Source organism: Rutidosis leptorrhynchoides, chromosome 10 (genome assembly GCF_046630445.1).
Source record: "Rutidosis leptorrhynchoides isolate AG116_Rl617_1_P2 chromosome 10, CSIRO_AGI_Rlap_v1, whole genome shotgun sequence".
Classification (NCBI taxonomy): Eukaryota; Viridiplantae; Streptophyta; class Magnoliopsida; order Asterales; family Asteraceae; genus Rutidosis; species Rutidosis leptorrhynchoides.
Window position 1 is genome coordinate 120905280 of NC_092342.1, and position 13582 is coordinate 120918861.

A 13582-nucleotide genomic window follows, 5' to 3' on the forward strand; every position below is an offset into this window, starting at 1 on the left:
TGTTGCTAGCATGTATGCGGTATGTGTGTAAGTGTTTGCAAGTAGATATATTATATATGTATGTGTATAATTATTGCATTCACTAAGTTTTTTGCTTACCCTCTCGTTGGTTACTCTTTTTAGGCTCCGGCGTGGACAAGGGTAAGGGTGTTCGATTGGACTAGAGGCCTCCCGCTCGTATTGGATAGGAGACGCTTTTGGAAAGTTTAGTTTTTGAAGTTTGACCAAGATGTGGGTAGTTTAACCCCAAACACCATGCTCTAGGTGTCGTTTGGAATTTAAACTCTTATGGTCGAAACTCGTAATTTTGAATGAAATTCGTAAAACGGCCGATGTGGGCCTGATGTTGTAAAACTTGGTTTTATTGTAGAAATCTTTTAATTTTACTTATATTGACATGTTGTAAAAAGGGTTCGGGTTTTCCGCTCACATAAGTTGAGAACGGGGAGCAGTAACTGGCAGTTCATTGGGACGCCGTCCCACATGTTTGGACGCCGTCCTGGCCTTCAGAGCTAGACGCCGTTTAGATAACTGGACGCCGTTCAGATGTACTGATCCAATTTTTTTTTTGGGACGTGTTTTTGGTATAACGAGGTTTGGGTCGTTACATTAACTGAAGTAGATTCATTCATGCGTAGCGCATAAAGTTTCCTCTTAAGGAATATCTTGTTGTGGAGTGGTTTGGTCTCGTACAATTTTACGAGGTGATCCCAAATCTCTTTCGCCGTCTTCTTTTCTTCTATGCTAGACAAAACGCCATATGCTAGTGCCAGATGAAGATTTGCGAAAGCCTGGCCGTCCATCTCTTCCCATTTTTCATCAGTGACTTCGGCGGAACGTCCACTGATTGCCGCCAAACACTTATCCTTTCTCAGGATAGCTTTCATCTTTAGTTTCCATAACGAGAAGTTACTCCCGTTGAACTTTTCAATTTCAAATTTTGTAGACATCGCTATAATTACAATCTTCTTTTCGACAATAATATTTTTCTTGAAATCACACCCAAGGACTTTTACCGAGTGAAAATAATCTTACTTATTTTCTGATGTGGACGATCTACTCCCGTGGCAACCACAGAGCATACTATAAGTAGATTAATACACACTAGATATTAGACCTTAGCTCTTGATACCACTTGTTATTGAAACTGACACCGAATTATAGCAAACCGCTAGTAATACTTGAAATAACGACAATAAAGGAACACCAAGATTTAACGTGGAAAACCCCAATAGGGTAAAAACCACGGGCAAGGAAAGAAACGTTTCACTAATATGAATAATAGGAATTACATTTCTCTCTAATTACAAAGATAAGTACCAAGTTTTATATCTCTTGTAATTAGGAGATTTATCACTTACTAATTCCCTATTAGACTACTAGAACTCAAGAAGGAAGAATGTGTTGGGATAATCTAAATGAGCTAACATACTACTCCATTTATAGTACTCCATAATGGCAATATTGTAAATAATATGGAGACAACTTGTGTGGTGATGACAATTGAAGTCTTCGTGGCATAAGTGTAGCCTTTCAATACCATATGCAAGTTGACAACTTGCATCCACCAATACATGTGCAACTTGACTACTTGTATCCACCAACTATATCTCATCTATTATTCAACAGAGTCGAAAGGAATACTGAGCCAATGTTCAATTTAAGTATTAAAAGAAATTAATGTGCTTGCTTTGATCATGGTGTGAATTTTTTTTTCAAGCATGGTGTCAATTGAACAAAGGAAAGTCGAAGGTGGTTGGAGAAAAGTTGTCAGGTTTGGGCAGGAAGAATGCCACGGTGCGAAATCGGGTTTGATGTCTTTGCACGATAACGACGATGATATTGATTTCGGGGATGTGATCCAAAATTTGTTTGCCGATGCCCGTGAGAATCTTGGTGGTAGCTCTTCAGGTCACTTTGTGTTTAATGAAGACCTATTGGGTGGTTGTGTTGGTTGCTATTCGGGTGTGTATAATGACTCGACAAATGTTGGTTTTTTCCAAGGGCTAGAAGATCCGTCAACGACAATCTTAATTGGTGATGGACTGACGGTTCTTCAAATGTCCTTTCTTAAAAGTTTGATAATCGGTCAGGCAAGAAAATTCGGCGTGAAATGGTGAATGACAAACCAAAAAAAAAGTGTACCTATAGCCCTATAGGTAGTTATCGCATTGGGTATTTACTGTTTTTGTTCGAGACCTGTATTTTTGTTTGATGTTTTGAGTTCGGTTATCATGATTGATGTATGGGTTTTATTTGGTCTGGAGGGTGAAACTCAATTATAGATAGTATATCGTTTGAATCTTTATAGCTTTCTAGGTTCGAGCCCATCTTGTTCACTCTTTTGTAATTCCCGATTATTGACAATTGAATTGGGACGACATGTGTATTATATGTTATATTATTTATTATTAATTATTAAATCATCGAAATCGCGAGTTATAAACCAATAAGTCAGTAAATATATTAAAATGGGCGAAAATTTACGAGTGCAAGGAAAGGTCCCCATCATTTGTAAAATTTGAGTAAGTAGTGAATTTAAAATCTTTGTATTACGGACTTTTAGACTATTGAATCAAGTAAGTATTTGTTTTGGAGAACAAATAGACACACCATCTTTGTCTACGAAGAGACTCGAACACACAACCTCAAAGTTAATTAGTTTGCTTAATACTGCTAGACCAGAAGCCTTTGTTGAATCAGGTTATAACCAAAATGGTGTAACTCGCAAGGTTGCGAAATTCGCTATTCAGGGATTAATCGTTCGAGAATTTGGAAGGAGTAATCGAAAATTCGGGGGTTAATCGGATTGTACTTTATATATTACAATATTTAATTTCAAAAAATATATGTGTAAATATAGAAGAAAATCACAAACATATGTATAAATTTTAATATAATTGTCTAAAATTGTTTATTTTGTTCAAAAACTCTAAAGTTTTAGTTTAAATTCATATTATAATGTTGATTAATTTTGGCTTTGACCGACTTTGATTATCAAATTTGATTTTAACACATCAATCGACGCTGACCGATTAATTAAACGGATTTTGAAAAATCGAAACGGATTGCTCTTAAAATGATTAATCGAGGATTAATCGGCGAGTAATCGGGTTTTTTACAACAGTGGTGGTTGTAAGCTTGCAGAATTTGCATTATCAATAATTTATATAGCTCTCAGATTGAAACCTCATTAGCAACATATCTTATGGTGTCGTGTAAATGGGTCGGAAACGATCATCCAATTACCTGGTTAATTCGGTTAATTGTGTTGCGTACAAATGAGCAGGGGTGGACCTATATTGAATTGAGTGGTAGCACGGGACACCACTGAAATACGTGATGTAGTGAAATTTTTTTGGACTTTTAACTAGTGACACCAGTGGACAGTGTAAATATTTTTATGTGACACCACTAAAATAAGTCATCTAGTAGACTAATTTTTGAGTCTTTAACCAGCGACACCACTAACTACCATTTCTAAATCAGCCATGAGTAAAAACTTTATGTATTTACCCGTTTACAATTTATTTATTTTTAGATAATTATATCTCCAAAAAAGTTTATTAAAAATCTGGCACCAAATATTATAAACAACTTTTAAAAAGAATTGTTACAATGCTTATAAATTCAATCGACCATTTCTGTTGTATAAATAGGAGTGGCTAACGATTTCATCAGATATATTAACCCTAGGTAAGTATTTATTTAACCATGGTTAAGTTTTCCCGATACTATATACGAGTACCAAGTTAACCTCGTCGTTCATTCATTCGCGCGTCACTCCATTCATTCACCAAACACACACACACACACATTCCGAATTCAAATTTTCCCTAAATCTCTGAAAATGGTAATCTTATAAGCGTCTCATCTCCATAAATTCATTCAATCAGTTGCTTATAAGTTGATTTAACTCTTCATATTCTACTAATCGCTCACTAATTCTGTCTATTTTCAGGTTGTTGCGCAGAAATTGAAGGAATCAGAGATCACTGAGCAGGATTCACTTCTACTGGTAACAAAATCTGCCTCGATTATACTAAATATTTACTCGTAATGATCGTATGTTCGTAATAACAAAATTTCCGACTCGTTTTCGTTGCTTACGTCAATTCAGAGCGAACATAATCTGATCTCTATCGCTTTGCATTATATTGTTTGTGTTATATGTAACTATAATATAGATGCTGTAGTTGTGATGATTATGATTCGATTAATCAGATCTAGCATTATGATCAGGAATTGAATTATACGCACTGAAATTTTGAATACTTGTTGACCGTAGTTCTAATTTTGTTATGTTGAATTTGTGTAAGCTAAATACTACCTCATGAAATGGACTCGATATAAGCTTTTATTTGATTAACGATACGTTTAGGAGCGAGTTAAGGTCCGTTTTAGCTTTACTTGTAGTTATTACTTACATGAGATCTAATAAATATATCAATATACCTTTATTTGTTCATTCACTACTGTTATTCATAAGCTCGTCAACATTCGTTTTCATCTGCTTAATTCATCTCAAATTTTGACAACTACTGTCTTTGTAGTTAAGTTTAGATAGCCAAATGTTTAGTACTGATGGCATTTTTTATATATATAACTTTGAGTTTAAGATCAATACGTAAAATTTGAATTTAAGTCCAAAATGATTGATCTCAGATGTCATAATAGTGAAGAAAAGCCACTGTACAGCTAGAAATTTTTGGCTGAGTTTACATTCATGTTGTTTCATCATTACTGCTCCTTGAACCATTTAAAAGAAATCAGTTATGATGTTAGAATATAAGTGTATTTTGATGGTGTGTTATTGCTGTCTGCTGAGGCCTTTGAGGCTAGATGTGGAAATTTTTATTAACTGTCTCTATTATTGGTTTATCAGTTAAGTTATGGTATCTCATGAATTTTTTTAATCAAACTAGACAAGGAACCTACTACGTATTGCGATATTCAATATCAGTTATATCAGAGGCCTGTTTCCAGAGAAGTACTTCAGCGATAAAGGCGTGCCAGCCTTAGGTACTTGCCAATAACCATTGCCTTTGATAAAAATATGATTCCAGTGATTAAATATATGCCAATAGTCTTTCTGGCGAATATCATTATTGTTGCTGAGTGGTTTGACCCTTAATGGTTTTGTTTATGTTATTTCATCAAAAGAGATGAAGATCAAAAAGCTTATGCCTATGGATGAAGAGTCTAGAAGATTAATTGACTGGATGGAGAAAGGCATGATTTATCATATATTATGTGTTTTTGAGTTTCATTGTTACTTATTTTTATTTGGTAATAAACAATGTCCCGTTTTCACAGGTGTGTATGACGCTTTGCAGAAGAAATATCTCAGGACACTTATGTTCTGCGTGTGTGAGACAGTAGAAGGGCCAATGATCGAAGAATATGCTTGTAAGATACCAAACACTATTGTCATTATAAATGTATTTTATATGAATTATTGTGAGTAGGGAAATGGAAATGCAATTACATTATGCTTAGCCATGGCTGTTCCCATTTGTTTTCTTATAGATTTCTTTTGGTAATATGCTTTTCAGTTTCGTTCAGTTACTCAAATTCCAACAGTCAAGAGGTTTCTATGAATGTCAATCGAACTGGAAACAAAAAGCAAGGGGAAACATTCAAGTGTAACTCCACTACAGAGATTACCCCAACTCAGATGAAGTACGCCGAGTCAATTGATTTAACAATAAAGTGGATTTTAAACAGTGTGAACTCTCGATAAGATGGTATACGTTTTTTTCAGGAGTTCTGCTTGTAAAATGGTTCGCACGCTGATTCAACTGATGAGAACTCTAGATAAGATGCCAGAAGAGGTAATCCCCTACCTGTAGATGCATATTCTGAGCCAGTGACATATGCACAGTTTTCTATCTTAAGCATTTACTATATTTACTATTGACTATTGTTTCAGCGCACCATTTTGATGAAACTCATGTATTATGATGATGTCACGGTATGATCCTGATAACTTTTTTCTTCTATTCCTTACAAAAGCATGTAACTACCTTTTGTTTTGCACATGAAGTTAGAACTTGTATCTTGATTACCTGTTGGTAGAATCTGCTCATATCTGGATTTTTTCATTGCTATATTTTTCCACATATATAAAGTGACCTGTGACAATAGTCTATACAAGTAACTAATTCTTCAGTGTTCTATTATTGCCATTACCCGAAAGAAGCAGAAATGCAGATACTTCTGTAAATTTGTACCCTATGGCATGAGTTTTATTCCTCTTCATTGATTTGATCATAGAATAAGTAATATGCAATCTTTGTTTCTATGTTTCAGCCTGCTGATTATGAGCCCCCATTCTTCAGAGGTTGTACTGAAGAAGAAACTCATAATGCCTGGAGCAAAAATCCTTTGAGAATGGAGGTTGGCAATGTTAACAGCAAGCATTTTGTATTATCTCTCAAGGTGAGTAATTATGGTACAATAGCAAACTATAGATCATTATGGTGTAAAAATAAATTTGTCTAAAATGTTCTTGATAATTACAGGTTAAAAGTGTGCTTGATCCTTGTGAGGACGATAATGTGAGTTTAGGATCCGATTCAATGCAAAGAGATGAAGATAGTGAAGCTGATAGTGACGTAAAGTGCCAACTACCAGATACATATATCAAATTTTTTTTACTAGCTTTGTACTATATACATTTCATAAACACTGTATAGTAAATTTTACAAGTTCTTTCAGGCAAGCATGTCTGATAATGACTACATAGTCGCACCAGTAGGTAATTTATACATCAATATATATTTTTTTACACTATTTTTTATCAGTATCTATATAATGAAAGAATGTACTGATATTCATTGTTTTATTGTCAGATAAGCAAAAGGAGAATCAGGATGACACAATGGTTGATGAAGGTGCTTTCTACACCTAAACCCTTTTTAACATATTTACAAAAAATTATCAAGAAAGATAATCATATGCATTTGATCTTGTCAAATACACAGATGATACTCAGGACCCTGTGGAAGATGAACAGCAATTAAGTCGTGTGAGGGATTGGATCAATGCCTATTATTCAGACAAAGTTGGTATCACTGATGCCGTCTCAAGTTTCCCTGATATCTCACTTGTATGTTTCTTTTCATTATTTTTGTACATACTAAATGGCCATGTTTTTTCCATCATGCTTTTCATTTCTGCAACATATGCATAATATTATTTTTATGTATTTGCAGGTTTTGATTGAAGGTAACCGAGAATTTGATTGGAAAATCATAAAATTAGTTAAACCTTACTTGAAGTAAATTCAATTTATCCATGTTTTCATATCTATTGATTATGATTATTTTACAGAAATAATGAACAAGCTTGTTGATGAAGGCATCCTTGTAAAAGCTGGAAATGACATTTTCAACATCAGCCGGCCTAGGGTAATATTATATGTACATTTCTATTACTTCAATTTTAATACGCTTTCATAATTAGCTGAATCTAGTTACTATTCCAATTTTCAACTTCCAATTACAGAACCTGGAGTATGAATTTGATGCTGTGAAAGATGAAATCGATGGCCATTTGGGACTCAAAAAGAAAAGTCCAACCGCTACCGTTGATGGTCACATGTATATGAAAGTGAGCTCTTCTTCAACATCTATTTTCATGTTTCTTTTCAAACGTTGATTTTTCTCACTGAATGCAATGTTTTTTTAGCCCGTATATAAAAACTACACTTGTAATTTTTTATTAAGGCCATTAATTTGAAGCTCATGTAACTGCAGGCACTATATCATGCTCTCCCAATGAACTACATTACTATTTCGAATCTTCAAAGCAAGCTTGGTGGAGAGGCCAATCAAAATACTGTCCGCAAGTTATTGGACAAAATGACCAAAGAAGGATTCATTGAATCCACAAACAATCGTAGGCTAGGTATAAAACTCTCCGTAATAAATCGGTCAAATATGAATACTGGTAACCGTTATATCATTATCACTTTTTTATAATCATGCAGGAAAGCGTGTAGTCCATTCTGCACTAACCAAGAAGACACTTGCTGAAGTCCGAAAAACCTTAAACATCGATCCTGTGGTTAACAAATAATCTTTTATTGTTTTTCACCTCTTCTGTTTAAGTTTTTTAGTGATATCCTGATTATATTTCTGTTATTAATTTGACCAGGTGGACAACACAAACGAAACAAATGACAAAACCAACCGTTCAGAGAGTTTAACTGGTACTCACGTTAAGAACTTATATATAGAATTATAGTCACATTATCATTGGCTACTCGTATACATACTTTTCAGTAACTTACACTTATATTTGGAAACTTAATCAGGGCCTAATCGTATGGATACATCCACAATTGGTGCAGTCCATTCAATTGGATCAGATCTCACACGCACAAAAGGTGTATCTGAGTTGCATCAGAATGGTTCGGACACTAGCAAGGCAACAATGTCTAAGTTGAAAGTGGATGGGCACAACACTCCCACAAGCAAACCTCAGGTTCTTAACCGATTGATTCAAGAATCGCTTAATTTGGGTTGTATTTGATCCCAAACGGGTCAAGTCAAAAGACTTAGCAAGGGAACATGTCAAGTGTATCCAACATGTCAAATGGTTAAGAGTCACCCAAAGTCTACTTTATCACATACAAATTATTAGATTGTAAAGTATGCTTATCTTAACATACATAATGCATTAATTATTTATTATTTATCAACTGAAATAAAAATGAAAAAAAAAATCGGAAGAGTTTGTGGTCAACCTGATTCCACTCCACCTGTTTTGACCCATACTAAAGATTTAGACCTGAAACCACCTATATCTTGCCACTACTATTTTTCTGTAATTGTTTTTGCTTGCTTAGTTTCTTGACATGTATGTTTTGTTTTGCAGACAATAGCTTCGATTGAGAGCTACGCAGCAGGTGCTGGAAAGGGTAAAAAACATAATGTCATTCAGGATGATCAAATGGATGTAGTTTGTAGTGGCAGGTCCAGCCAAGGCAAACGTTCCCGCAAAGCAAGCACGGTACATAATTCATCCCTTTAAAGACAACAAAACCATTCATTAGTTCAGATATTGCATCTTTTTTTAAAGAAATAATATTTTTATTTATATATAGGTTAAGGATCCGATCCTTCAGTACATGAAGCGCCAGAAGGCTCAGTGAAAAGTATCCAGTGAATAAAGAGTTCTAGTAGTCTTTCCCATTTCATTATCTAGAGGAATATGGTAGCAAGAGATATATATATGGTATGGTATAGATAGTAATAGTAATAGTAATAGTAATAGTAATAGTAATAGTAATAGTAATAGTAATAGTAATAGTAATAGTAATAGTATGACGTTTACTAGTTATTTTGCTTTACTTAAGACTGGCATAATGAATTGTGATATTTTGATATTACATATTCATACAAAACTGTTTAATGTTGATTATGTGGAGATATATCATCTGTTAAGGTGAGCCATATATTTTAATTTGCAACAGGATGCACATATTTGTATGTGATCCCGAATATTTCGTACACTCGTAGATGCGCTATGCATGATAGTGCCATCTTGTTCTATTGGGAAATAAGTTGATTTCCTCTTCATACTACAAATAATTTACTTAAATGTATTGTACGTGTTATTGTTCCTACCCTTTCGCTGACTTTTCCGACGTACGCGTTGATAGTCATGTTTTAACTAGAAACCTTCTTAAAAAATATCACGCTTTAAGTATTAAGCCATCTTGTAGGAAAAAGGAAAGAAAGAATTATACATGTTTTAATTTAATTAACATAAAATATACGCAACTGCAAGTTCCCTGGCCAGTGGCCACATACGATCAAACTAAATAAGGAATGATACATCTCTTTTGAAGGGACTTTGTTTCATAAACAATTCTACAACACTCTATATTGTCCTTTAGGTCCAATTGCCAACTTTTGTTGTTCATTTTCACATGTTGCGATCTCATGTTATAACCGAAAAAACTCATTGGTTATGATATTCACAATAACAAAATTACTTTAGACACCAACGCATTTGGCCCGAGTCTTAGAGGTTGTGAAGTGGGGCAATAACACACAATCCAAATATTTGAAAGAACCAACGACCCATATATTATTCTTTCAATTATTATTCTTGCAATGATCGAGTGGAAAATTACATTAATTTTAAAATAGTTTTGTGCAATTAAAAAAAAAAAAAATTGAGACAAACTCAAAGATTATTAAAGGAAAAAAAATGATATGTCCAAATCCCGTTAATCGATGATACATTAAGTTTTAACTCATGTATACACATCAAATGATCATTTAGTAATTTAATTAAGATTCGTAATGGATTGACGTTGATGATAATTTGATTAGAAAGAGTTTCAACAACTTTGCTTTTAAAAATGTCAAGAGTGTCATTTTATTTAAAGAATAAAACGGTTTCTTTGAGATTTTTTTTTTTTTTTTTTTTTTTTTTTTTTGCGAAAAAGCGAATACTCGTATAGAAACAAGTGCGTTTTCCTTCCAAAGGAAAACGCCCTCGACAGGGAATACAAAAGGATAAGGGGGAAACAGGAAGCTCGCGCCTAGAATGCAATCAACTAAACAAAAAACTATCTATAAGCGAGCATTCTTAACACCCCGATAAAAAAATATTACAAACATATTAACCAAACAAGTAACCGAATAATAGACGGAAGTAATGAAAACGAAACCAACTGAAGAAACACAAGGTGGACTATAACAATCAACTTCGAGAACCCGTCCTTTTTAAATTTTCCATTGATCGTCTCTTTCAAAGTTTTTTTTTTTTTTTTTTTTGATTAATTTCAGTAATATTAACGAAGCTTCGCTTCAACGGTACCCCCAACATGTGTGTTGAGGTGAGGGTTAGGTCATGGGTTCGAGCCACGCTCAGCCCATCATATTAATCAATCTGCCTGAAATATGAAGCTTCAGATTGACCTCAGTAAATTTATATTTGTATTGAAAAATTTAATTTTGTATTATCTCGATCTTCTAAACTGACGAGAGAACTATGACATTTGCTTAATTTGTAACTTTGATGTAAGAGTAAAGTAATAATGGGTATGTTTGGTAAAAGATGTGTTGTTCACTTGTTCATGCTTCCTCTCATCAGGGCCGGCTAAGGCTATGGGCGAAGCGGGCGACGGCCCGGGGCATCACGTGGTTAGGTGCATCATTTCGAAAAAAATTATTAATACTCATATTTAAACCTCATAAAGATATATGTTTGCGTAACTGTTGGGGGCATTTTATAATCATTTCGCCCGGGACATGCAAAAACTTTGACCAAAGTTTGACCGGCCCTGCCTCTCATTCGTCATTTACCTTTGTGTTTGTTTATATTGCTTATTTTTAAGCACTTAATTGCTTAAAGAAAATTAGGTCACTTTATTTATTTCGAAATAACTATTCCTTAGAGGTATATGGATCTGCTTATATGCTGTAAAAATAATCAAATAAGCAATTAGAAAGATAAATATTTAGTTAAGCAATCTTAAACACCCCATATTTGAAATTTAGATTTTTTTTTTTTTAAAAGGCAATAAATTTTATATATTAATAACAAACTAGCAAGATGCTAGGAGGTACAAAAGACTTTAACCCGAGATGACTAACACAAATTAAACACGACACGAAAACAACATTCCTAAAGCCCTCACTCGAATTGGCCTAAACACGATTCTTAACTCTAAATGGCCTAAGCACGAAATTTAACTCGAATTGGCCTAAAGCCCTCACTCGAAATTAGATACGTACGTAATTTTTAAAGTCTCTGAACTTGAAAAAATAGTAACAACAGAAAAATTTCTTTACTTTTATAGAAATCCATACTTACAAGCATCGTTGGAAATTTAGTGTAATTGAGGGATTTAAACTACACTTGTAAATGGGTTAGGAGGTACGGAGTGTACACCCATTAAGTGATAGATTACCCGGACCCGAAAGTGATTTTTCATTATCACAAATTTGAGTGATTACGGAAGTATTATTCCTGCACTAGGTGAAACATCTCCATCGTGGAAATAAAACAAACAACTGTATGAAAAAGATTTAATCGATTTCCTTGATTTGGTTGTTGGAAATAAAAAAAACAACTTTATGAAAAGGATTTAATCGATTTCCTTGATTTGGTTGTTGGAAATAAAACAAACAACTTTATGAAAAAGATTTGTTTTAGATTTGAAAAGGAAATTGAACTTTATGAAAAGGATTTGTTTTAGATTTGAAAAGGAAATTGAATTTTATGAAAATGATTTAATCGATTTCCTTGATTTGGTTGTTGGAAATAAACAAACAACTTTATGAAAAGGATTTGTTTTAGATTTGAAAAGGAAATTGAATTTTATAAAAAGGATTTAATCGATTTTCTTGATTTGGTTGTTGGAAATAAAACAAACAACTTTATGAAAAGGATATTGTTTTATATTTGAAAAGGAAATTAGTTAGTGAAACATCTCCATCGTGGAATAATACTTGTTTTTGGGTGCCTATAAATAAGGACTATCATTCATGAGAAAAAATAGATACAAAAACACCTTAATACTCTTATGCAAAAGAGTTCTTGTTTACTGCCAATAACAAGAACTAATCTCTGTCTTATCCCAAAGTGATATTCATGTAACCCAGTCAATAAGGTTCGAATAATTACTTTAGGAAAGTGATACCACGATTCAGTGATTTATCCGGCTATCGATTATTTTACCCTACACGAAATTTCAATAAAACCTACAACAATCGAAAGTAATTGATTTTGAGGGAATTGTTATAATCGATGGCGGCTACGATGAAACACATGACGGCGAATTTCTCTAAACTTGATAAGTTTGAGGGAATTGATTTTAGGAGATGGCAAAAGAAGATGCACTTCTTTCTGAGCAGCATGAGTGTGGTGTACGTACTCAGCACACCAATTCCTGAAGATCATGGTGATGATGCCACTGTTGAATAAATTCGGAAAAGGTTCAAGTAGGAGAACGATGAAATGTCCCGTTCATATTGATTATAAACGTTCCATATTAATTGATTTTGTTGCGAGGTTTTGACCTCTATATGAGACGTTTTTCAAAGACTGCATTCATTTTTAAAACAACCATAACCTTTATTTTATCAATAAAGGTTTTAAAAACATTACGTAGATTATCAAATAATGATAATCTAAAATATACTGTTTACACACGACCATTACATAATGGTTTACAATAGAAATATATTACATCGACATATGTTTCTTGAATGCAGTTTTTACACAATATCATACAAACATGGACTCCAAATCTTGTCCTTATTTTAGTATGCAACAGCGGAAGCTCTTAGTATTCACCTGAGAATAAACATGCTTTAAACGTCAACAAAAATGTTAGTGAGTTATAGGTTTAACCTATATATTTCAAATCGTAACAATAGACCACAAGATTTTATATTTCAATACACATCCCATACATAGAGATAAAAATCATTCATATGGAGAACACCTGGTAACCGACATTAACAAGATGCATATATAAGAATATCCCCATCATTCCGGGACACCCTTCAGATATGATATAAATTTCGAAGTACTAAAGCATCCGGTACTTTGG

General features: G+C 33.7%; 1 protein-coding gene across 1 annotated transcript; it reads left to right on the forward strand.

The window, feature by feature from the left end:
* Positions 1-3792: 3792 nt before the first annotated feature.
* Positions 3793-9464, forward strand: LOC139872276 (meiosis-specific protein ASY1-like). The gene is made up of 22 exons (XM_071860115.1): positions 3793-3853; positions 3962-4018; positions 4926-5022; positions 5164-5232; positions 5317-5409; positions 5556-5682; positions 5765-5834; positions 5933-5974; positions 6313-6441; positions 6525-6617; positions 6721-6760; positions 6855-6896; positions 6987-7111; positions 7218-7230; positions 7336-7412; positions 7510-7614; positions 7761-7911; positions 7994-8070; positions 8161-8215; positions 8321-8490; positions 8884-9018; positions 9113-9464. The coding sequence occupies exons 1-22, from the start codon at positions 3851-3853 to the stop codon at positions 9158-9160; spliced, it is 1818 nt and encodes a 605-aa protein (XP_071716216.1). The 5' UTR covers positions 3793-3850; the 3' UTR covers positions 9161-9464.
* Positions 9465-13582: the final 4118 nt, after the last annotated feature.

What these genes read in the sequence shown, in the direction of transcription:
- LOC139872276 (XM_071860115.1), top strand. An exon ending in TAGATAAGATGCCAGAAGAG is followed by an intron (nt 5,835 to 5,932) that starts GTAATCCCCTAC and finishes CTATTGTTTCAG; the next exon opens with CGCACCATTTTGATGAAACT. An exon ending in ATGGTCACATGTATATGAAA is followed by an intron (nt 7,615 to 7,760) that starts GTGAGCTCTTCT and finishes ATGTAACTGCAG; the next exon opens with GCACTATATCATGCTCTCCC.